Source organism: Megalops cyprinoides, chromosome 7 (genome assembly GCF_013368585.1).
Source record: "Megalops cyprinoides isolate fMegCyp1 chromosome 7, fMegCyp1.pri, whole genome shotgun sequence".
NCBI classification, from domain to species: Eukaryota; Metazoa; Chordata; class Actinopteri; order Elopiformes; family Megalopidae; genus Megalops; species Megalops cyprinoides.
The window spans coordinates 22,361,469-22,387,875 of NC_050589.1; the positions used below are offsets into that span (position 1 = coordinate 22,361,469).

General features: G+C 39.8%; 1 protein-coding gene across 1 annotated transcript in view; it reads left to right on the forward strand.

The window, feature by feature from the left end:
* The window catches only part of LOC118780237 (ERC protein 2), a 259,125-nt gene that overhangs the window by 10,677 nt on the left and 222,041 nt on the right, over positions 1-26,407 (forward strand). Inside the window, exon 3 of the mRNA XM_036532645.1 lies at positions 23,765-24,181. Coding sequence (XP_036388538.1) covers positions 23,765-24,181 — 417 coding nt within the window. The remainder of the gene's footprint in view (positions 1-23,764; positions 24,182-26,407) is intronic.

A 26,407-nucleotide genomic window follows, 5' to 3' on the forward strand; every position in this document is an offset into this window, starting at 1 on the left:
CCATGTCACTGACCAGATGAAGATGATTTACTTTTCATTAACTTTCAGCAGAAGAACTGAAGTACAAAAATGGCTATAGGGTACTTACACCGTCCCGTGTTAGGGTTTGTCTGGAAAGCTCCTTGGTACACAACTTTGTCACACATTCTCCCTATTTAAAAGGACATGCCAGCCTGCATGCTCATTGTGCTGTGGCTCATTGTGCTGTTAAAACATCAGAATTGATTCAGACACACCCTTTTGACAACTGCACTTCCTTCACTTAAACCTCCTATGCTTGATCATGAATGTGGTCTAGTATTGTATGACCGTTCAGATCCAGTAAATGCTAGAACTGAAAATAATGTCACTTTGATGTAATGAAACAGGATCTGCTTACTTTTATGACTAAATCAATTTTTTAACTGAATCACTTCAACATTATGGGGCCACTAATATTTGTACTTTTGGTAACATTAGGTTAAATCTTCAAGTCCTTCCCCCCTCCCAGTATGCCTGGTGTTAGGTGTTCCTCTGGTAGGCTTCTTCAGAGACAACACTAAAAATATTTTCATCATCTGTGAAACAGACAGCCGGCCTTGGAGCAGCGTCTCTTTGCTCGTCCTAATTAGCTCCGCTTCACTCTCCTCGGTGTTATCAAGAAACATCTTATCACCTCCCAGCATGCCTTGCACTGCGTATTCTCTCTCTTAATTGTCAGATGACCTCTGAATCAGAACTTTGCTCTTAGTGGGGTATCCAAAATGCCAGACAGCAGTAACTGCTTTAAGAGATTTAGCCTTACCTGAAGCTGTCTAGACACACAGAAAATGGTTCCCCTGTGTTTCTGTTGATGAAATTGTGTTATGCAGGGTATATTTTGGTCCTCATGAGGCTATAATGCCCTCCTATTGGCCTATCAGGACCTCCTCCAGCAGTTAACCTCACCTTAGTATTGACTGTGCCCAGCACTATATAGATTTTAAGAAGTGCAGGCTGAGGGTAAAAGCTGCTGTAACCTCAGGTATCTCAAGCTGGGCTTTCAGCTGTTTTTTTTTTAACGTTTCAAACACGTCATCATTTCAGCAGTGGAACTTTGTCAAATACTTTCCTGTCATCTTCTGACAATATCAACTGGAAGCAGTGTCCCTCTGAAATAATGGTGGCTCAGAGGCGTTGGACCCAGCACATGACTGTAGGGACAGAGATAGCGGAGAGCAACTGGTGCACACTTTCAGAGCACACTGAGTGAAAAGCGTGCCTATTTCTTCCAGCTTAGCCAGCAGAATGGTTCTGCCTTACAGAGGTACAAAATGTTAAAATTTCCAGTTAGGTTTCTCTCTTTTTTTTTCCTCGAGAAAAACAGCTTCAGATATCATCTTGCTCATGGACTGGCTACATTTGCATTGGCATTGTGATTTTCAAAAGTGTCTGCAACGTGTACATAAACAGCAGAAGAACAGAAGAATAAATGAAAAATACTTGTATCTATGGGTAGGGCTTTACCCAGACAGAGACAAATAAACATTCTGCTTTCTACACTTAGACCTTCTGAAGCAGCAGCAGAGATGAATAGAAACACTGCTCTTGCACCAGGAGAAAAGAAAGCTTACTGTAGAATCTGTGAAAGCCTGCATGGCCCTGATGCTTCCTTATCACACAGCATTCAGAACTCGCTGCCTCTGTCCAGACAGAGTGACTGTGTTGTCATTTAGCTAATGAAGTGTGGATTCAATTAAGAAGCTCAGAGAGTGCTTTTATAGTAGACTACATTATTTACAAGGACAGTAAAATGTTTTTTTTTTTTTTCTTACAAAAGGAAGCCTCTCCTTCCCAAAATAAATTTTAAACAGAATGAGCAGTAGCAGTACATTACTCGCTATGCCTTTGTGCAGAGTTTGTATATTGCTTTGCTTTTATTAAATATTAAACTAAAAAGTCAACTTTATATCTGTTATTGTAACTATACTGTATAGTGTTGCACTATTCAAGTTAATAGCTTTACCTATTCTTTTATTTTAAACTCAGATTTACATTGATGCAGATCAAGCAGTATCAAGTCAGGCAGGAGTGTTGGATTGCACTGCTTCCTGTAAGCACTGCTTCACCTCCACATGATGATACAACAGAAGTGTGGAGCAAGAACTAATGTAATTATTTTCCTAAGAGGACACTGTCCAGGATGTGTGTGTTGCAAAAGAGAGCTAAATTAACTGCGTACTGTACTGGCTCAATCAGAACGGCTTAACCATTAATGCCTTTCCGGATCCTGTATGTTTGAAACCTTCAGTGTTTATTTCACAAGCTTCTTTGAATTGGTGGTGTACTTCTAAAAACAACAACCAACAAACCAAATGTAAAATTAACAGTGAGTGTTTGCATTTTAAAAACAGCAGTCAATTAAATGGAAAAACTGCTGGTGCTTATTGAAGCCATTTCAGCCATGATCCTTCTGACCAACTAAAAATTCTTAAAAATGAATAAATAAGTAAGTTAAAGAACAGTAGCCGGTACATTCAAATCTATTGAGTAAAGCTTACACAATACCCCTACAACTCCTCTGCTCCTCTCTCAGTAGAACGAGAAACGAGTTTTAGAGAGAGCTTTAAATAAGAACTAAATTTATTCTTGGAACCGGTGGCTCAACACAGGTTCTCATCCAAACAAGTTCGATGAAGCAGATCAGTCTGTGTTGGAAGGAACACCACAGCCATCGCAGACTTTGAAGTCTGTAGCTGCACACTCGCGGTGAGCGTCTCGACTGAAACATGACAGTTTCTGCTCCTGAAGTTTGAGTGCTCTGAAGTGCTATTTCTTCTGCTTCCTCGTTGACTCCGGTGATGTAGTGCTTTTTTGCTCTATTCCCCCAGCCGCCTCTGAGGTTGAGTCATTCTGTCCAAGTCTGAAGTCATGACCCAGTTGTGTCAGCGCAGGACAGCAGGCAGAGAAAAGCACAGACCAACCCTAAAGGACAAACCGCTGATGTATTGATTGTTTTTTTCCAGCCCTGCTGGGAATTGTCTGTGATTTACTTTCTCCAGGTATTCTCGGAAAGTGCTAATGCTATATTAAAGGTGCTAGGTAACTAATAACCCGCTGTAGTACATGAATTATCTGCTCAACCTATGGACATTTTATATAACTATATATTCACCTGAAATCATGTGCTTAGACACATCGTTGTATGCTCTAAAATACAATATGTAAGTTGGTGTAATAGCTCCCCTTTTTACTAGCACCATCCAAGGATGCCCACACATTACATTATGTTACATTACATTATATTACATTATTGGCATTTAGCAGACGCTCTTAACCAGAGCGATTTACATAGGTTGCAGCTTTTTACAATGTTATCCATTTATACAGTTTGATATTTACTGAAGCAATTGTGGGTTAAGTACCTTGCCCAAGGATACAGCAGCAGTGTCCCAATGGGGAATTGAATCAGCAAGTCTGGCTCCTTAACCACTATGCTACACTGCTGCCCAATAGACCTGTACCCCATAATTTGCAGTATTGTCTAACTGAGCTGGATTGTGTATGACATAACAACAGTGCATTATGTACAACAGTTAGTATGTACAAATTACTTCATTTGTCATATAACACTTGCTAATGCCTTGGCTTCCAAAGAGAATCTGCACAGGTGTGCTTTTAACGTGAGTGGAAGGCTTGTCTAGAGATGTTACATCTCATTATGGATTGAAGGTATGAAGAGGCCATGACCTTGACTGTGGGATAGGCTAGCACCAGCGGTCACAGATTTCATACAAACAGCAGTTGCGTAATGGTGAGGGGAGAAAAGGAGAGGATAGATATGGGCTTAATTTAGGAGGATGATGACCAGTACGACAGCAGTGTTCTGAATGAGTTAGCATGGGCAGGGAGGCTGGCCAGTATGGACTTGCAGTAGTCCAAGTGAGAGAGAGCCTGCGCCAGGAGGTGGGTGGAGTAGGTGGTGTGAAATGGATGGGTTTGGCTCATGCTACTGAGCAAGAACCTGCAGGATACAGATTCCATGCAAAGGGAAGTGAAAAGGGGCCTTAGCCCTCATCCTTGGGGAACCCCTGTTGAGAGATTGTGAGGAGTCTGAGATGTGAAATCCCCTCTTGGTAGCTTTGTAAGGATGATGTGAAAGATAGGAGCTCTCGAAAGTGTCTTTTATTCATCATCCTCACCTGGGGTGGCCACAGAATCTGATGGCAACCTAATGCTACAGAGTGGTGTAGAGGGAAAGTAAGATATACATAGCTACTGTTAAATGCTCCTGCTACGACATATAATAACAATAATGATAAAATGGTGTTTCCTATATATAATATTTATATTCAAATTCTAATATTTACTACATAACATGTCTGTATGTATCTGTGGGTGTGTGTATGCCCTGTAATCATGCTGTCAGCTTCCTTCAGGCTATGGTAAAGATCACTTAAAATTCATGTGGAGTATTCCCTAGGCTTTTCTCCTGTTCTTATGCAGTCCTGTGATCATTACACAGATGATTTAAGTGCAAAGAATTCCAGTCATGAAAGACAGAGTAAACGCTGGGCTAAATTCTTAAATACTGTAGGCTCAGATTTTGTGTATTCTGAGAAACTGCTGAAGATTAAGAAATACATAACTGTCCCTCTTAATCCCTCCACTGACATTTGCAAATTAGTTCTTATGTTACTTTACTTATTTTTTTGCTTTTGCTGTAGTCTTTTAGTCCAGCAGGATTAATTTTGTAAATGCTGGGTGTTTAAAAGATTTTAGACATTTGCTGCACAGCGTTGGCCTTTGCCAGGGAAATGTTGATCCTCATGGCCTTTGTAACATTTTGGTAGGAATCTTAATGACCAGCCCTTTTTGCTCTTGAATGCATATGAGGTGAAAAAACTTTGAATAACCAGCAATGAAGATGGGGTCAAATGCCCTGCATTTCCTTGCAGCAGCCAGGGTCACCCATCAGATAGACTGGGTTAAGCCTTGCTGCATAAACCCTCTAGTTAATGTGTTTTGCACATATCTTAACAAAGTATGCCAGTTAACTTTTAACTTGTTGTACAAATTTGGCATGATTAAGATGTCTATGTGCTTCTGAACATTCACAGAACACTAAGGCTAATTTTAGACCCCCAGAATCCTCAGGTCACCTTGATACAAAAAAAAAAAAAAAAAACAAATGTCACTGTGATACTTAATCAAAGGCTGCAATTACATGCTGACAGTACCTCCCTGTTAAGCATTATGCTGAGGGAGTTAGATGTGGTACAAAGCAATATGCTTGTTGCACTGCAGTTACAAATTGAGTTTGGCAAATAAATGAATACAAAATATGTAAGTAAATAAAAACAGCGCACATTTCTCATGCAGAGAACAAAGTAACTCATTATCATTCTGTATGGATTGGCTATTTTCATTCTCCATTTATATACAATAGAATAAACACAAACTTACATGAAGCAGTTACTTCATGTGCTAAGTTTCCTTTGCGGGCTAAGTAGGGATGGAAATATACCATATTGACAAATCGTGAACCAAATGACGCAGTTAAAAATGTGCCTTAAGTGTGACGTGATGCAATTTCTGTTCCATGCATTTTCATAAGCAAATCTACCTGCCACAACCGAACCAATTTTAAACAAAATAAAGACTCTCTGTCCAGCCTCCAGAAAGCATTTGTTCTACTTTGTACATCAAATAGGCAGTTTGCTCATTTCCTTTAAGCACAGCAAAATACAGCAGTAACAGATTCAAATAAGTAAAATAAGTAGGGCAATTCAGGAATCTGTTGAGTCTGAATCAGACCAGAACTGTCTAAAAGTATCATACATAAATAAAATAAAAAAGCAAAAGTATGAAGTTCAAATAATTTCATGTTATGAGAACAATTTGTTCTGTAGAGTAACGGTACATTTGAGATTTAGTATTGGTTATTGTCTGGTTATTGCTATTGTCTATTGGTTGGTTATTGAAGGTAATACATAATTTAATTTTTAAGAATATTTTTGGTAGTTTTTTACCAACATTATTGTTACTAACAGTTCAAGCTAAATGAATTCAGAAAATTGCTACAGCATTTCACCCGAATTGCTTTTCAAATATTTTTTTGCGAATTGCTGGACAAGAGTGTCTGTTGAAAGACAAAATGTACAATCTTTATAAATGATTGTTTGTGCCCCAAAATTGGTAATACCAAAGAAGTTGTTTCTGTCCCTGGCTAAGGAAGATGTCAGTTGTCAAGGAACTTTGTCTCTTTCTTATTTTCGGGTGGTATCTCAGTAGTTTGAAAAGATTTGACCATGATTTTACTACACAGGAAATTCTGCAGTGGAGAAAAGACAATGAAAGCTGGAGTCTTTCTGGGGTAGCTATTGTGTCTAATACAATCAAAGAGTAAAAATGATCAGGTGTCTGCCCACCAAAACTGTGTGCCACAGAGCTATTTGATTTCAGTTTTGAGTGATGGGCTTTATCAAGAGGACTTCTGAGTTATTGCACCTTCGCCTCTTCCTTTGAGTAACACTGACCTTGTGACTGACCTTGCCTGTCCTGTGCAGAAATCACTTTGGAGTGTATTCCCTCAAGTGGCTAAAATTAATGACCCCTTCTTTGCAGGAAGTTCACTTTGATTTGTTGCACTCCCACATATTACTCAATGCACTGGGTGCATAGTTCCGCTCAAGGTCACTCACCCCAGGGCCCAGGTCCTATGGTCCTTGGTCCTATGGAAAATATGGGAATCTTCCTGTGCATTTTAGATTTAAATCTTTCCAAGTTTCGCCATTTATCTGCACTTCTTGAAATGAATGATGTACCTCTTTTGGAATGTTGTGTTTCACCTCACTAAAATATTGGTCTGTCAAACAACACCAAGTTTATTTTGGGTTCCAAAAATTTGACACTAAACTGTTTTCAAGTCCAAAAACCCAGTAAATTAAAGTTACAAAAGATTTATATTAAAATTTATATTAAAATTACACAAACTGTCTTTTTGTCTGACACAGACTGAATTGAATTTTCAAAGATTAAGAAAAAAGAAAAAAAGAAACTTTTAGTTATTTGGGCATGGAAGCTCTTATTTTCTGGTCTTGAGAACAGTTTTTAGTTTTGAAATGCGGGTTATCTTTGTGTGCTCTCAGAATGATGTTATCATTGTCTGTCTTGCCATTGAAACCACTGTCCCACTGTCTCATTGTCCCCATTTGCTCTTGGCTCAGTTCCAAAGTGTCCCCCCTAGGGATTTAGAGTGATAATGTCAGAGATTTGGATTAGTGTTCATTAGTTTTACTGGAGTAGAACTGTAGTGAAAATGACCCTTCCCTGTAGTAAGCATGGTGAGCTCCCCTTTGTAGCGTGCCAAAGTCAGCAGGCAAACACCATATGCTGGTTCTCATTTTGTTGTTGTCATTTTCAATGTGGTATTTCTTCTCCTCCAGTGCTGTGGCCACTACTTTGAGAAATGGACACTCAAACAGAGGTTTGCAGTTTCCTAAAGGATATAACATAATGTGCATAATCACTGTTTTTACAGCTAAAGTAACCATTGGCATATAATGCGTGTAGGTTCGCCACTGTCTGCATGGAGTGCCTCATTGAGATAGCCCAGGTGTGAGTCTGAGGCTGCCAGTGTGTCCTTTGCCCGGAATAGATGTGTGTACAGTGGGATGGTGGAGGAAATGGGGGTTTAAATAATTGAGTATATCACAGATGATCCAGGCTTTATTGGCCCATCCTGTTTGCTTTTATTTTTAAAGATCCCCTGAGGTCTCTGTTCCGCTCAACCTTTGACGGTGGCATTGTAGTCACTCTGAAAACGAGTCGCTGTCTTGGGGAGATATTGCAGCGGGGGCAGTGTCAAAATAAAGGGAGTCCTTTGTCAGCTAACAATGCCGTGTCTTCATGGACTCGGCCGCATAATAAACGTGAATCCCTCAGTAAGGGTCAGGGCCTGTGTCTTCAACATTCAGTTTGAACTTTGGATTTGGTTGTTAGAAAGGGTAAGAACCTGACATTTAAGCCTACGCCATGTAAATTTTTTAACAGTTTGCTGGCACTGTCCAGCTTGTCCAGTTGTAACGAGAGAGGGAGTTCTTCAATGAAGTGGATGGTTATTCTTATTCTCTTTGCTGTGGTTGGTACTGGCTGGATTTGGTGTAGCACATATAAAAGTGTTTGGTGTAACACCTTTGTATGTGTTACGCCAAAATGTAGTGAACTGGGTACTAGTTAACTCCAATAAAACAGAAAAAAATCTTGTCATGAAAGAAATGTTTTGCCTTAAGAGGATTAAAATATTACAGTAGACAAAGTGCCTGCAAGAGGTTAGTGTTATAGTAGAGCAAGCTTTTTGTTTTATTAGTAGTTCCTAACAGCTGCTGGGCTAAAATTATACTACCAGGATAGGTGTAGGACACAAGATCCACTGGGAAGGAAAATCATAAGTAAAGCATTTGCCTACCAATGTTGTAGTTGTGTTCTTCCACAACTAAGAAATAGCTGAGGTGCACCTGTACCTCTGAAAGGGCCTTTATGGACTATTAGATGCAAGCAAAGATTCATACTTTTTATCCTGCACTGTGAAATGCAGGGTTGATTTCTGGTGGTTTTACCATCAAAGCAACCCAAGAAAGAAGATGTCTAGGAAAGGGAATGGCAACAGGAATGTTGCGGAACCAGCTCTTTCCCGTTAAAATGCATCGACACTGAAGTGAGCGTGTGCATGTGCACTGACATTCACAGTGTCAGTTCCTCTCTGACAGCGGACGGTGACGGGAACACCCGTGACCGCAGGTGGAGGGGCTGAGCCAAGTGGAGTCACCTGTTCCTCTCTGCTTGTGCCAGAGGGATGACTTGGGTGACAGCATGCGTCTCCACGGGGAGAACTGCGCTATTGTTTAGTGTGCTAATCTAGTGTGTGAGCTGCTAATGTAGCAGCTCACACACTAGATTCCAGCCCTGAGGTTCACACACCTGATTCCAGCTCTCCAATCCTGGGGTTGTTCCAGTTAAAATATCAGCCTGATAGGGGTGTCTGCTAAGCAGATGTGATTGTACTGTAATTTGAATTGCAATGTGGTATTCAGAAGTGAGCTCAGAAGTGAGCTGAATGAACAGAGGCCCTGTCTGAGCTTTGATGGCCCAGGGGATAGAAGCTCATTATACCACCTAGGCGTGGACAACCCTACATGTGATATCTTTCTGTCCCTTGTTACGCTGATCTGCCTCTGTGTTGCTGAGTGCCAAGCAAAGGCACAGGGGCTCACTATATTAAACCTTGCAGACACTGGAGCTGCATAGCCTTTGAACCAGTTAATAATCTTGCTTTTTTTCTAACAAGTCAACATTCTATTTGTTGGTGTTGATGTATGTTTTGACCACTTTCTATTGATTGGAAAATCAGCCAAGCAATGGGAGGCTGTGCTGAGAAAAAAAGCCTATGTATTTAATGAGAACAGAACGACAGCGTATGCCTGGGCCTTGGTTGTGAGGCTTATTAAAATGCTGGTCAGAAGGGACATTTTAAGATAGCTGTCTCTTCTGGATTGATATGCTATCCCTGGTTTCACGATTTCCTCCCAGATGTCATTTTTTCCTGCTGTCTGCTCTGTGCTTATGCCTGGCTCTTCACTGAGCTGAAGGCGTCTGTTTAGCTTCATTGGAAATGAACATTTTAAAGGTAGCCTTTATCTTCCCATGCAATTGCTGATTCATTTAAACAGTGTCTGTTTTCTCTCACACCCATATTCACAAAGGTTGGCTTTTTGACAGTACAACACTCAAAAATAAATGTTGCAATTAAAGTCTAGTTTATGATTAATTGTGATTAATTTGCAGTGAGCTGCACATTGCAAATGGAGAGGAAAAGTAACCAAATTGATTTGGGAATTCCATTAGAGACCACCATTATAGTATCTAATATCATTATAGAGTTTGTCCTTCTTCCGATCTCTCTTTTAATGAATGTCTTATATTGTTCTGATTTTGAAATGACTGCTCTCTCCCTCAGTAAGACAAAGTCAGTTTTATTCAGTCAGTATTAGTAACAATTATTTATATATTGATATAATTATTAAAAAATGTCAAGACCATGGCTTTGGCTCCTTGACTACCGTAGAGATACGTTTGAGAATTTCCTCAGACTTTGAGTGGCCATAAATCATTATTTTATGGTGTTAATCTGTGTGTTGATAAAAATCACAGAAATGAAGACATGAGGTTGTAAACTGTAAGACTTTGAATTTCAGAGAACATATCTAACATGAAAATTGAAATGTGTTTCATATGAATTGATTTCTCAGGTAGTCTTCCCCTCAAGATATCAAAAATCTCAAATTACATAAATACAATACATTAATTGTTGCAATGTCTTTATGACTGAGATACTGTCTCATGAAATGAAAATGACCACAGGACAATTATATCATGTTGTAAAGAGGTAACTAGTAAACAATTTGTTGTTCAAAACCAGTAATTATGTAACTCTTGATGGTGGGTTACAATGTTGATGAAGTAAAAATTTTAAAATATAGGCTATCATTTTGTAACTCCTGTCTTTTTTAGCATTGTTTCCGGTGTATATAACATCAGTAAGTTGGAAAAGGGAAAGCAACATAATTTAAAATCAGTTATAATATAGTTGCAAGACGGCTGAGAGCGCTTTTAAAACTTCTTTGAAATCTTCAAATCTTACAACTAGTGATACCACCATCTGTTGTTAGAACATCAGCATCCACGGACTTAGCTTTATGTTTATCTACATGTTTGTGATGTTTAAAATGGTAACATAGTAAGTGCTGCCCTAATTTGTCAGTTGAACTTCAGATACTTTCAGTCAGTACATCTGGCTATCTTGCTGAATTGCATTTGCATCACTCAGCATAATATATACAGTGCTAAATAGCAGTTTGGCAAACTGATGGTTTCAGGTCTAATGAATTTGCAGGTTTGCCTGTGTTTTGAGTGCAAATATGTAAGTTGTTTTTTGCCAAGATTACACTCGAAATTACGTTTGTACTTCACTGAAATAGAAAGCTTTATGTTGGCTTGAAAAACCTAACATGGTAGTCGCTAATAGTTACAAACTTTTAGAGACGGTCTATATCTGTGGATGCTGTAGCAGGCCCATTTGTGATGTCAGCTGCATTTGTTAGAATGTTTAGATTCTGAACGTTCTACCTCTGTTAGTCAATGGGAAAATATTTTACATAAAATCATAAATAAAGTATTTTAGGTAATGACATTAAAAGTACAAACAATGTAATCCCATACCAGCTCAAGGCATTGGCCAAGTTTCCTTATGTGTAGCTGAAAAACTGTAGGTTGGAGTTACATACAGAAAATCGGGTGGAATAAGAAGAAGAAATATCAAACTCAGTAAGTTAGCTTTATCAAGTCAACTTAAATTAATTGAGCCAATTAGGGATCAAGTATTAGTTATATTTTCATTTATTCAAAGTAGAGCTGGGCGATATAGCTGTCGCAATATATCGAATATCTATTTTTAGCACAATAACAGCGATCCCCGGTATGTGGCGTTAAGTTTCTTCCCGTGTTTTTTTTCCCTTAGTCATACCTGATGCGGGAGCACACCTCCAAAGTTCAGTGAAATCCATCCAGGGCAGAAAAATATCAATAGAGCAAGCAATAGAAATAATTCAAATACGAATAAAGTTAATCAAGATCGCAATAACACATTATTATTAAAAGAAAATAACATGCAGATAGACATTTAATGGGTGGCCCTTAATGGAGGGACATAGGAGTTTTGAAGGGTTTTGTCACGTCATATTGTATGTAGGCTACATTTTGTGAGGTAAGGCCACTGCTTTGTGTGTGTGTGTGTGTGTGTGTGTGTGTGTGTGTGTGTGTGTGTGTGCGCGCGAGAGAGAGAATGGGTGTGCGTCTGACAGTAGCACAAACTCATGGTGTCCCTTAGGCCATACAGCCGCTGGGCTCACGGTGTCCCGGACAACAATATTTTAATGCTTCAGAAAAGATTAATCACTGTCAGGTCAGCAAAGATTTGTGTATGTAGATAAAGCTTAGTAACGTGTCTATTCGATGAAGTTACACCTAGATCTGTGAGGGCCCTACCGGTCAGCAGTGTATAGTCAAAATCCATACCGTAGGGCAAAATCATACCTTTTTATACCTTATATACCGTCCACCCCTAGCGAGCACCCTGTCCCATCAACCCTCTTTGCCAGACTGCCTCAGATTAGTCCATGGGCTGTGTTGTAGGCAGTTGGATTGGGACAAATTGAGACGCCTACTCCCAGGAAGTTATGCGTACACTATCACAGCAGTGCAGGAAATGCCTGGGGCCGCCTTGTCAACAGGAGGCTGGCTTCTCAAACACAATACAGTAATCGTAATTCGCAGCCATGGGGTGGTAGAGTTAAAAAAAAATCATGTTACAGAGAACAGTGATTTAAAACATTGTTTCTTACACTTTGTTTTATGAAACAGTTTAAATATGCATGTGAATTCTCATCTACCAAAGCCAAATTTATCCTTTGATCAATTGTAAAGCATTAAAGCTCTGATGCACAGGCAACAAAGGTAGATTTTGACATGAGAGATGCCACATGAGTTAAGCAAGTAGCTGTAAAGATCTTATGTCTGTCTTCAAGAAACCCAGAGAATTATTTGAATCCTTCAAACACTATTTCAGGGTAGTCAGCAAAATGGTTTTCCAAAGTATTTCATGTATCACGTGTTACCATTGTATGTCGAGTAAGCTCTGTTAGTTTATCCATCATTTAAACCCTTAGAAAGAGCTTTGAAGTGCTGTTTTTCCAGGGAAGATATTTGAGAAATGGAGAAAATCGGCTGCCTGCTTTAGCAGCTGAAGTAGTGCTAACGATCTGCTTTTAGCACACAGTGTAGGGTTACATTTATTTAGCTGTTTTATGCTGTATGGATTTAATGAAATGCAGTTTTGTTTGGCTGGTCTATAGAAAGTATAGAGTATAGAAGTGTTCTGAATAGAAATGATTTTTCACACTTGTGCAGTAGCCATTGTGTTCTTACGTGGCATACGGATTTGTTGGCAATTATTTCGTCTGGCAGGGAGAAATCCCACATGGCTTTGCTTTTAACTGGCACAGCGAAAGGCGACCTCAAAATTCGAAAAGGATGATTTGAGAAGAATGATTAAGACCCAGATTAATGGCCTGTTTATTCTACCCCTTTCTGCTTTTCAGCCATCAAAAGGCTGGATATAAAATCATTAAATCTAAATGACCGTTGCCAGGGAAGCAGGATTTCATTATTGATCTTGCTGTCTCCCCTGTATGCAGTGATGGAAGCTACCTAACGAGACAGTGCAAATCCATCAGGGGAAAAGCAGGACAGCAGGCTGCAGCCATGGATTCCCCCTCAGGAACCTCTTCCTTCCAGCAGCCAGTCCATCATGGCTCGAGTCACATTTTCCTCTTTTATCAGCTGCTACACATCTCCTTTCTCTCTTTCCCGTGAAATTACATTTCACGAGCCGTGTTCACCGGTATTTGGGAGTCGTTGCTCTGTGTTGGTACTGTGCTGAAAGGCACTATGAGGTTTTTAGTTAAAGGAAAAAATGGAGGTTGAATTAGAATTGAATAATGGAAAATTGATAATAGAATTGTCAATTACATTTGGAATATAATGTCAACATTCTTCTTTCTGGCTTGTACCTAATCATCCACTTGACCCTGGGAGGGTAGTTGCTTGGAGGTGATTGTTACCTCCTTAAGCGTTTTTTTTTGCAAATTTCATGTTTGTAGGTGGGGGTTTTGGTTATTCACCTGAATCAAAACAGTGCTGTTTCAAGATTTTAGATCTTAGATATTGCAAAGATCAGTTATGGGTAGTTGACTTGATTGCTAGTGGGGTTTTTATGACAGCACTGTCAGGATAGAAAATACAGATAAAAACAATATACTATTTGATTGATAACAATTTTGAAAAGTTTTTATCTTAAATCTACATCTTGTTTGTACTATGCATTACTTACCTTACAGTACTATGTATTATGTAGTAAGCTAATTTCCTGCTCATGTGCTGCTGTTGTGCAAAATGCATGTTTTTTGTGGATGCAGACCCACAAAATGTCTCCCTTTGGCGTTAATCAGCTAAATGATTAGCTAATTGTGAGGGGAAGAAGTGGAAAGTAGAGAACTAAGCTAATGTAAACAACAAGTAAGACAATACAACTAATCAGAGCATTATCTGTTAACACCAGAAATGGAAAACAACTCCTACAGGCTTCATTGTATCTAGTGTTTGTAAAAAAAAAAAACAGAATAAATCAGTGATACAGCGAGTCATGCAAGAAATACTGGCTATATGAAGGCTGGCAATCCAGGACCTTATTTCTCTGGTAGTATATTGCTTTCGTTTTGTGTCTCAGGGAAATGGAAAGGGAGTTTCTAGACAAGCAGTCAGATTACACTCAAAATTGTCTCTTGGCTTGCATTTGCTGTGCATTACCAGAGATTTGCATCAAACTGACTTTTTTTTTTATTTGTATGTAACAGTACAGCTATTTCTGATGTCTTCTTGTGCACTCTTCTATTAAACTACACAGAATCATAGTGAATTAGATCCATGTGGAGATTCCTGATCGCAAGAAGACAGGTTACAAGCATGCTTTCTTAAGCTGTGTACAGAGCATGCTGATAGTATATAAATGGATATCCCCATTCTCAAACAATAATCATACACTTTAACAGCTAAAATACATCTTATCCAAACTGAAAGTCCTGCAGCAGCCATCACCACTTTCACTTTGTGCCTGTGACCAAAGCTCAATTGTGTAAAATTGCCTATAGCTACTGGGTCTGTGTTCCTGTTGATGACACTGGTGTTTGACACACCATGCTGCATATGGTGGTCAGCATTTGTTGTAAATAAAGCAGAGTGCTTTTATTTGCCATTTTCAATCTGTTGAGTTGACAGCATGTGTTTTTTTTTATTCTTTATTTTATTCCAGCACACAAATAATCATTCTGTGTTTCACAATCTGGACCACATCTGAAACCTGCTGAGCTTACTGAAACCACTAATTTAAATCTTAAATTAGTGTTGTATTGAGAATATGCTTTTGTTGAAAGGAGGTCGTGGAAAGGCACAGAGTGACACAAGGCACCGGTGCAGGAAACTGTGAAGTTGAAAACATTTACAGTGGGGGTAAAAGAACAAATGTGCAAAAATATACATACAAACTACTTAAAGAGAAAGCAAAAACAACAACCTCAGAGAGCTGTGTGTAAAGATCTGCCAACAGATACAGTTGTAACATTTAAATCACTATTCAGCACTATCATCTTACTGTCTTAACTATCTCCTCTGACTGGCAAGGAATGGCTTTTGCTGTATACCTTCTCAGCACCTGGATTATACCAACATTGTGTTAAGAAAGGTAGACGTTCTCATACATACAATCTACACAAATTGTCATATAACATTGGCAAAAAAACATCATGCAGAACACAGCTGTCGACTCCAAAACATAAACAACAAATACTACCTGCAAAATACGCAATAACAATGTATTTGCATGACAAAAATACAAACACTGGGGGTCCACATCGTACCCCCAATATTGAAACGTATAGTCGCGCTCCCTGCAACACAGTCACGCGCGCGTCCAGGCGCTCCGAGCTCTTAAACGTACCGCAAGTGTGCGGCTGGGCCATGAAGACAACAGACAGGAACATGTCCATGTAAGGTATCTTCTCTCGAGGTTATCGAGTTATATGGTCCTCAACAGTTTCCTAAATGTTGGCGGTATTAAAATCCCACACATGACTCACCGTTACACAATTTCGTCAAAAGTAACCAAAGAAAAAGAAAAAAAAAGAGAAAACATATGGACCCTGTATAAACGGTACATAAGTCGCGTTGACGCGCTACGAATTTATTGTATAATAATACAGGCGCGTGCGTGAACCCGAATGTAAGTGATGACAGCTTCATACTGAATACTTGTACAAACGTCTGTTTAGAGAGCATGAAGGTGAGGCAGAATACGTTAAATGAATAATAGTATTAAAGGTAGGAATTGCGTAACTGTAAAAAATGCAAAATATATGAAAATATGAACATGAAACCGTTACAACTTGGAAGTATTACAGTGCTGTCTGGCGGAACAGTGTAAAATGAATATGTTGAATATCCCCAACAAAGAGATAAGGTTGCTTGACAATTTCTAAGCGGGTGATGAGATAGAACGAAAGGCGGGGTGTAACGACACGACTCTGTTTAAACATTATTGCACCTCTTTGATGAAGTTTAAATGACAGTTTAAATGTCCAGTGTCGTTGAGCATTTTAACATAACAGTAAAATATAAAATACAATTATAACTTTACCAGAAAAGCTTTTTAAACACTTGCATGAGTAATATAGCAGCAATCTGTGTAGGTCTGTGGAAGATTTAAATGATTAATTACTTCCTCCTGCGTAGTACATAAAATCTTAATAAAAAACATATTGCACAATGGTTTAATTTGCTGTAATTATTTTGGCCTGTTAGAATAAACACAGTCAAATGATCAAGCTGATAAATGGGACAGAAGAGCGCAGATGTGCGTGTGAGCATTGTGATAACACATCCAGAGCATAGCTTACTAGCTGCCCCAGGGAACATTTGCATTTAAATGTCACCTTTTTCTTCATTGCTAAAATGACCACAGAACCAAAAAAAGTGTGATGTTTTTTCTGCCCATCCAGCACGACCATCTGTTGTTCAGTATGGTGAAAGGAGGGAGGGGGTGGTAACTGACGAAAGTGTCCTCTTACCCATCAGCCCCCTGTTCTGTTCTCCTATAGCAGGCGCTGATGCTCGGGCTTAGAAGTGTTCATGTCGTCCCTCCTGAGGCCTGTCAGTCGAGTCCCTCCTGAGGCCTGTCAGAGACGAGCAGTGTCCATGGTGCTTTGTACTTACCTTGGCATTTTAACTGCTGAGACTATAAATGGCGTACAACCAAAACGAAAATCTCACTTACAGCGTGTGCCGGCTGTGAAAAAGAACCCGTCTCCTGAGACACTAGAAATCTAACTCTGGACCCAGTAATGCCAGAGAGAAACCGCTTAGTCACAAGTGACATTCATTCACTGTATAGCAAATGGCACGGAAGTGTGTGTGTGTGTGTGTGAGGGGGGGGGGTCATAGTCAGCAGGTGGGGAATAAAGTTTTTATGCATATTTGATGAAATATGCATGTTTAACTGTACTGTAAGCCACTTAGTTTAAAATATTCATTCACACTTGCAGCAAAGGGAACATAGAGTATTGCTATGGAATATTGGATCTGGCCCAAAGACCAGTCATTGATTGAGAAGAGGGTGGGCTATATCACACCATAGGCCTGCCCAACCGATGACTAGATTTGGACTTGCAAAAAGATCAATCATTCAATCAAATTTCATTTAGTTTAATGCCATTCTCAATGGAAATGTTCGCTTTTTGCAAGGTCTGTGTTCCAATTCAGATTTAATTATTTAAATCTGTGAAAAGCCTTTATAAAGAGGTCTTTAAAAGGGCTGAATGATTGTGTGAAGAAAGATTTTGTTGTGTGAAGTTGTGTACCCTGTAGAATTAGCAGGAGAGGTAGTGCTTTTTCATCCATATTTTGTTGTGGTGTGCATGTTGGATATGATTGTTGCTGTGATAGCAGTGACATCTCGAGCTTTTGTCTAAGGAGAAACACAGTCACACAGACAAGCAAATACACATTCACACGCACACACACACACACGTGCACATACATAACATGTGATAGTTCTTGGAGAGAGTCTGGAAGGTTTCTGTTGAATGGTAACACATAGTGCTTCCATTCAGAGCCACTCTGTATTGCAGCCTGCCTGCAGCCCAATTCTCACCACCGGCCTGGGCAGATGGCTTCTCTCAGCAGCTTCCTCTCCTCCACCAAAGCAAAGAATTCTGTGTGTGTGTGTGTGTTTGTGTGTGTTTGCATACATGCCTTAGGCTTGATTGTCTACCTAGTTTACCCTCTCATCCCAAAAATGTTTATGCAGATTCTTATCAAACAGTGCTTTCTGTTATTGTATTCAGCTCACACCTCCCACACTCTTATCTCCTATGCCAAGGAGCTCCTGGATGAAGAATTGGCACTGCAATATTTTGACATTTAAATTTGGCAGTTTTGTAACGGGGTGAGCTTTGGCTCCTCCAGCAACATGACAAATGTAGCCCACGTGTGGATTTGATGATAAAATGACAGTTTGACCCCGGCTTATTAGCATTGGCAAGGGCAGGCTGACTTCTTTGACGCTCGAGTAGCAAGTGGAGGCCTCTTCCCTGTCAGATCCAGGGTGGTGTGTGACAGTGCGTGCTGCTGCCTCTGAGCTCTGGAGAAGCTGTGTGTGAAAGGCCCCTGCAAAGCAGCAGACAGCCGGCGTGCCACCATGGAGCCGATGACGGTGGATGGCCTGTGATGGATTGAATTCGGGCAAATGTACAGCCTAGCTGCAATTGGTCAAGTGAAATTAATGACCCCTCAGCACTGGATTAGGGCAATAACTATGGTGGGTACACATAGATGTATGAAGAATGCATATGTGTAATCTGTTCTACTGTTAGTGAATACCCTTGATCTTGCAAATTCTCAAAGTGCTATGCATTTATATTCCCTCAGCATGTGCACACCGCCCCCCCCTTTATTCCAGATATGCAGTGAGATAACTTAGCACTCAAGTGCTGGGCAGTTGGATCATAGGGTTTTTTTTTTATCATCCAGTGCCTAGCATGGATGACACTGACAATGCAATACAATCAGACATCTTGTGACGTAAATTTGACCAGTTCATGGTAATATTTTTTTCCTCAATAACACATTTAGTCTAGTGCATAAATCTGCAGGATTGTATCATTTAAAAGACTAGGTTGGTTGTATCCCAGCTGTAAGCACTGCTGGTCTGCCCCTGCCCAACTGACATTCTGTAGTAACAGTTGACTGTGGACTGATCACTCACCTTTGTTGGTGCTTCATCGTAGGATGCCATGTAAATTGGCGATATGCATCAGTGTCTGCATCCCTCCATAGCCCTAAATAATCACCTCACATTTAGTTTGTCTTGTATGCCTCATTCATTTAAGCAAGTGCTTATACTAGAGCAGCATGTAGAGTGGACCTGACATCAAACAGCGCACTGCAGTCATAGATATCTGCAAATAAAAATCGATCACTGTCCATTGTAAAAACAATTGCAGTTGTGCGCCAGGAGATACCACAGTTTCTGGAAGGCTGACTGAGCACCACAAGAGGACAGAGTACAGCAGCGCAACCTGACTGTGTGTGACTGTTCTTTACAAGGTGATTTATTGCCATCTACTGGGGAAACGATATGCTGTACAATGTGGCCTATCAGCAGCAGTAAGAGGCTAATGATTCTCTGATGATTAATCTGTCTTGTCAATGATTATAAAGTGATGTCCCCATGGTGCTTAAAATGAAGGGGCTCAGTGAATCAGCTAACGATCAGTCAGCATAAATTAATCATATCTTTACAGCCCCCAGTGGGAACTCCTTTTTGCCTCCTCTTGCCTCCTACAATGTACAAACATGTGAGTGCAAAGACCAAAACCTGTCAGTCATGTGAACACACACAGTATACTATTACAAATGTTGCATTTGAAAGGATCTTTGCATTTACATGCTTCTGTGCCCCTAGAAGTTGAGCTGTGAGTCAGAAGACATGAAAATATGCTCTCAACCTCACCACCTTTGACTTACCCATTGAAACGTTTATTTTTTTTCCTCAACGATCTGCATAACACTTACATTCCTGTTAGCGTTTTTGATTAGTGTGCCTTTCAAGTTGCAAAGACACAAGCTCTTTCCAGGGATGAACTTAAGAGTTATGTGAGTTTGTGATGGGTGCTAGGCTTCCTTCCAGATGGCGGAAGCTCTTATTGTTGGCACTGACTTTGATAAATGCAGGAGCCTATTGGATATTATTGCTAAGAAGTGGTTGGGTTGAAATGTCAAGTGCACAATAAAAACACAACCCTTCTATTTAGAAATTTTGGCACCATTAAATATGACACTGAAAAATAATGAGGACTGTACCAATTTAATTGAATTGATTAAAAAGTTCATAGAAATGGTTGGGTATCTGTATTTTGCTATTTCTTTAAACATTAATATATAGTTCACATATAACATGAATGTGTATAGATTTTAAGAAAATGTTCTCCATATTATAAAAAAAAACAAAATATAGGTATAGATATATTTTCTAAACAGAAATAATTTGTTCAGCTAGTTTACTGTTTTTACAGAAAATTGTCTTTTGTGGAATAAAAAACGGTGCCCTACTGTAAGATTTGTGCTTGCATTATTCCAAGGCTGGCTCATGGCTTTCCATTAAAAACCCTCGCGTAAATGATTCATTGATTTTTGGAGTGAAATGCTTGAGTGACAATTAATTTTTGTTAGGTTGAATATCTTTAAGTTTCCATTACTTTACACGTTTCATTTTAAATGCAAAAACTGAGGGCTCCTTACTTAACTTTAATGAAAAAGTAAGACTAACCTAACCTTTGCACACATTCACATAATAAAATCAGAACCATGGAGAGGTTACTGTTACTTGTTCTATTCAGATTGGGTGAGCTATGTATGAAATGAAAATGGGGCTGTCAAGTTTTGTTTCCAGAATTCCCTGCATTAATTGATGCAGAGGAGATTAAATTATTTTACATGTTTTAATTAGTTTCTTGTAAACTCAATTATGATTGTTCCACATTGAAGTTTTGTGTTTCTTGGTCAGTTGGCCTAGATTTAAAATGTTGAGACCAGCTCTGCATTATCTTGGCCTAATATACAGATTATACATTATATTATTAGATTATATTAGGTTATACATTTGTTGAGGAGCGAAGTGTAGATAGTCTAGACGTATCATGTGTGAAAATTGTTTTCATTTTTTCCCCAAATGAAGTTATGAGGGAATTTGGCAGTAAGCATGGAAGAAGCTAGAGTGCTGACCATTTCTGCTGCTGATTTGAATGAAAGAAACAGAACATGCTGCCATTGCTGTGATTTACGGCACTGTTCCGGAAAACCACCATATCCTGCCAGGGGTAATAAAACAGGCCTCATTCATTACTGTATCCTTGATTGAGGCAGTCTTTGTGCTGTACTGAATGACTTCTAGTTAGTCTGCTTACTGTAGATCATGTTCCATGCAATTATCTGTATGAAAGGCCACAAACCAAAACACCTCTACTATGGTTTGAAGTTAACGTCACAAGGCATCATGTAATGTCCGGTCGCATTTTTTGTCAGTTCTCCTGATCTTTAAGGAGGTCCTCCTGACAATGCGGGTTTTATGCATTTCATGTTTACTTGTCATTGGTCTGGATGTGAGACATGCCAGAACTACCAGAAGCTGACAGGATCTTTCTCAGAGGTTTCTCGATTCATTTCATCAATTTGTATACGCCAGTACCTGGAGGGCGAGAATGGCATTGTGTCCATTTCAACTTTCAAAGCATTGATATCTTCTCCAGACAAAATGGTAACCATTCTGTACAACCAGCCTGCCCCTGCCAACACCTCCATTGCATATCTCTGCCTGCAGCTAAATGATTTTTTTTTTACATGTATTCACTGCAGTGTCTGAATGCTTAATGGCCTGTCACACGCTTTTGGCCGTGCGTGTCTTTGTTGGAACAGCTCACTATGTGAATCAGTGGGGAAAAAATACCCAATTAAAGCCACTGTGATCACAACCAAATATGAGCTACTTTCTGCCTTTAACAATACTGTATGTATGATCAGCTTGGCTTGCACCATTGATAACCACAACCATTCAGTGTGAGATGTTGATTCTTATTCAGGGTTGGTTACTAAGGACAGAATGTGCCAAATAACCAGCTTTTTATTAATAATTATGTAGCTTCACTAATTTGCTAGTAAGCTAGTTTTGCCTCTGGATGAATTCATAATTGGCTTTGTTTGATCTGCATCTGATTACCTCCTTATCACAATGTAACACAGCAAACAGTCGCTTTGATCTGATTTGTCAGTAACATCTGCAACATCTTGAATGGGACTGGACATTCATGTTGTTGTTAACTGTGTTGCCAACAAATCCTGTGTTATCTTGCTTGTTTGAGGTCTGTTTTCTGGGATTTTTAAGCATGAGCATTACTCTATAATCACATGTAGCTTCTGATCCTTCTTTTAAGGCGCATTGACAGCAAGTTGCAGAAGTCATACACGAGTCATATTAAATCAGAAAGTGGGGTTAGACTTGTCTTATCGTGGCCCGTATTTAGAAGTGTTATTGTGTTGTGAGGATGCTGTGGATGGCTTAAACATTTTTTCTCTACTTAGTTCTTTCACAAGGGGGTTTCCACCCAAAATTGAAGCACTGAGGAATTCATATGCTGTCAGATTTACATTAACTAAATCTCACTCCTTTGAATGACTTAATGGGAGCATTCAGTCTAACTGATGCACCAATTTTTTTTTTCTTTTACACATCTGTTGAATGGTCACTGGAACTGAAAAGACATTGTGCCAAGAATTTACAAATTAAAGAGTTATGTCTTTTGTGAAAATTATAAAGCAAAACAATCATAAGCAAGTTCAGTGGCACATTTCTTGTCTTGTTTCATGTTTATGTCAGTTGTCATGCAGTGTGCAGAGCACACGAAAATGTATGTTTAACGTAACAGGCTGCTGTGTTCTTTAATTCTGGCTTTTCTGTATGAATGGATAAAATACAATGTTGTCTGCTTCTTTGATATTGTTTTCTGCTTGCTTCTTTGCTCACACCTTTTGTGATTTTTGTGCATTGTTTTTTTTTCATTCACCACATTATGCAGCCATTGGATGTGAGAAGAACTAAGGTTTGTCTTATGTTTGCAACACTGTGCGCAGAACATGCTCATTTAGTAGTGTGCAGTCTTTAAGTTGAGAGATTGAAGTATTCTTTACCCCCACCGGCACCCACACATACAAGTGCGTGCATACACACACACACATACACGCACTGAATTATGGAGCAATTAAGTACTTTTTATATTGTAGACATCTTTTCATCTTGTGTGTTAAAGTGTTTCCTGTTTTGCAATTCTTCTTATAGGATGTGCAGTGCTCCAATGCTGCATATTTAAAAGTATTCTAAAAAAAAAAGTTTCAGAAGTCAAAATTTCATTAATAATCCCTTAGGTCAACAGTAAATGGATGTTTTTATTGTATAGGAAAAATTGCACCGATTGCTGGTGTATTGTTTATAGGACACATAAATGGATGATTATTTGCTCTGTTTGCACGCACGGTATTTTGGAAATTGCAGTTGTGGAATTTCCAAAAGCTGTTTTATTGAATCACTTTGAATTTCAGTCATACATTGTACTTTCTTCAAAAGGAAAAAGAGTACTTCATTTCTTGCTGTCGTTCTCCCCAAATAATCTGCATGTTGTTGTTTCATTGTTGTGTTCTTAATAGTGCTTCCCATTTTACAGTGGTCCCCTGGGTCATTTGGACATTCCTGTATACCCTATATATCTGTCCCTTTTTACTCCCTCTTTACTCTCTTTGTCACCAAACGGGATTTCATTATTGATTATCATGCCTATGATTGGTGGGAATATATACATTTATGGTGGGTTTATATATATATATATATATATATAGAATGTGTATCATTATCCACATATCCTTTGTAGTAATATATAAATATTCAGCGATCATTACTTAGATGAAAGTTGATGTTAAGAAGACTGGTCTGCTTTGCTTTGTCTCACTGACGCTTTCGCCAATGGCACTTCAGCACCTCCAGATGACCATCCAGGCGCTGCAGGATGAACTGCGCACCCAGAGGGACCTCAATCACCTCCTCCAGCAGGAGAGCGGTAACCGTGGCGCGGAGCACTTCACCATCGAGCTCACCGAGGAGAACTTCCGCCGGCTGCAGGCTGAGCACGACCGGCAGGCCAAGGAGCTCTTCCTCCTGAGGAAGACCCTGGAGGAGATGGAGCTGCGCATCGAGACACAGAAGCAGACGCTCAACGCCCGCGACGAGTCCATCAAGAAGCTGCTGGAGATGCTGCAGAGCAAGGGCCTGCCCTCCAAGGCCATGGAGGACGAGAGCGAGCGGGCGCGCAGGATTGCCGAGGCCGAGTCGCAGGTCAGCCACCTGGAGGTCATCCTGGACCAGAAGGAGAAGGAGAACCTCCACCTGCGAGAGGTAAGCGGTGTCACTTGTTGCGCTGCCATTCACTTTGAGTATGTGTGTCGTCCTGAATTTAGAGGGGTGTGTTGCTGCAGCTTGGTTCCCCAGTCAGCAGCTGAGAAGAGGAACTCAAGCTGATGATGCCTGTTGTTGCCAAGGCACCTGAATTAATGAGTGACAGTTTAGACGCAATCATAATCAAACTGTGTTTTTATTTAAACAGTACATTTGAAAAGACTTTCATTACAATATAGTGGTGTGCTCACAAATGTGACCCGACGCGAGAAAACCCTCCACATCGCGGCCGCGTCAACTTTTGCAGCTGCCGGTGGTTTTTCTAATGTTAGTACAGCCTGATGTAGCAGCGCTAGGTAGCTACCCGGATTTCAGGAAAGATCAAGATGTGACTGTTTGGTGTAAAACTGTGGTGTTTCGGGCAGGAGAGGACCATAAAAGAGGGGTCTGGCTCGCCACACCATGCCTTTTCCTTACTTGTTCCTGCTCCTCTGCCCTGTCCCCAGCCATGTTGCGGGGAACGACGATCCAGAAATAACCTCCTCCAATCGAGGGAGACATTTATTTTTAACTCCTAAATCTTCTTAGCATTTAATTTCTTACCTCTGTCAGAGGCACCCATCTGGGATTTTGGGGAATTAAGCCACCGTCCCCGCTCAGTTGGGGTTTTTCAGATCTTCTGCTGAACAGGAGTAGGACTTGCCCCCTGGGGCTGTTTGAAAAGATGGTTTTCTGTGGCAGCATTGGGAAGCAGCTCCCCCGAGCACATATAGCTGACGTGTGTGTATGAAGGTGAGTGCATGAGATCACTGCTGCTATTTTTATAGCGTTGTCTCAGTTGAACGGAGTGTAGGGATGTGTTATTTTAGTTAGAAAAACACTGTTTGAATGAACAGAAATGTATGATTAATGAGTGTAAACAGTGGGTCTGGATGATTGAGAAAACTGCTTTTTTTTCTGAATTCAAATGGGATAATCCGGCACCTATGGGAATATTTGGTGTGAAAATATGCTCTGACAAAGAGCAAAGTCTGTTAAAGATAAGGGCAAATGAAAGAGAGCTTGTCCTTGACAGAAGTTGTGTAATAATTGCTCTGAAAGTTTTTACAGGGATATAGCATCCGAAATGCCACTGACAGGAAAGAACAAGTGACTTAGTTTAAAATCTGACAATAAAACCTGGGGATAAAATGCACCAGAAAGTATCGCACCAATTTGCCTTAGTACTAATAACCATCATCATTAACCTTGGCACAGCGTTGTAGAAAAGAGCCGTTTTCAATTAAGAGGTGCTGTTCTCCATTAATTTAATTAGCTCTGAAGGAAATGAACTGCACTACTTTCCATTACTGTAGCCATCACTTTCCTTTAATGGCTGCTCTATTTTTTGCCAAATAATAGATTCTTGTGATTTGCACTGAAATCTCATTCTGGTAGTGGCCGTTCGCTAGGATGTAAAGAATGTTGCAGTCCTCATTTTGTTTAGGTTGAATCATCGGCACCCAATGTTAATGGCATATGGTGCTCAGACAGCGTCCAACAGCACCACACCTCAACAAAACTGTGCCGTTGAGCATACATGGCTGATGTCACTGCTGATAATCCACATTTATGAGATACCAGACATGAATGCAGTGTAACGTTTTTATATTAAAATATTTTAACCATCTGTAAATTATCAACACTAGATGGCAGCGCTAGGTTACATTTTTAATAAGTGGAATGGTGCCTGAAGTATTACAAGGGTCTTCAAGTGTTTTACTGTGTGTGTGTGTTTGTGTGTGTGTGTGATGGAGGTGATGTACAAATGTCATTTCACATGTCATCTGAGAGGGGAGACAAGGGTATATTTATTCAGTACTTTACAGGAAAGTACCTTTGAGAGAAAGGGAAAGCATAAAAATTTCCTGACTCCTTAATTAACAGGATACCTGCTCTAAAGTATAATTACCCTGACCTTTTTTAAAGATTATACAGCAACAATGATTATGGATTGACATTTTTGCTGTTTTGTTTACTTCAGACATGCTTAAGGGGAACATGCGTTGTTTAGCCAGTAGATGGAGCTGTACTACAAGGGTATAGCTTCTTCCCTGGGAACGTTTTACTTACTGCTTGCCAGGGGAGTTACTGAATGGACAGGTTGTGGTTCAGGTTCAGAGAAGGTTCAGTGGCTCGTTCTGTTCTGAACATCCAGAGGTGTAAGGTACAGCTGTCATTCCGGCT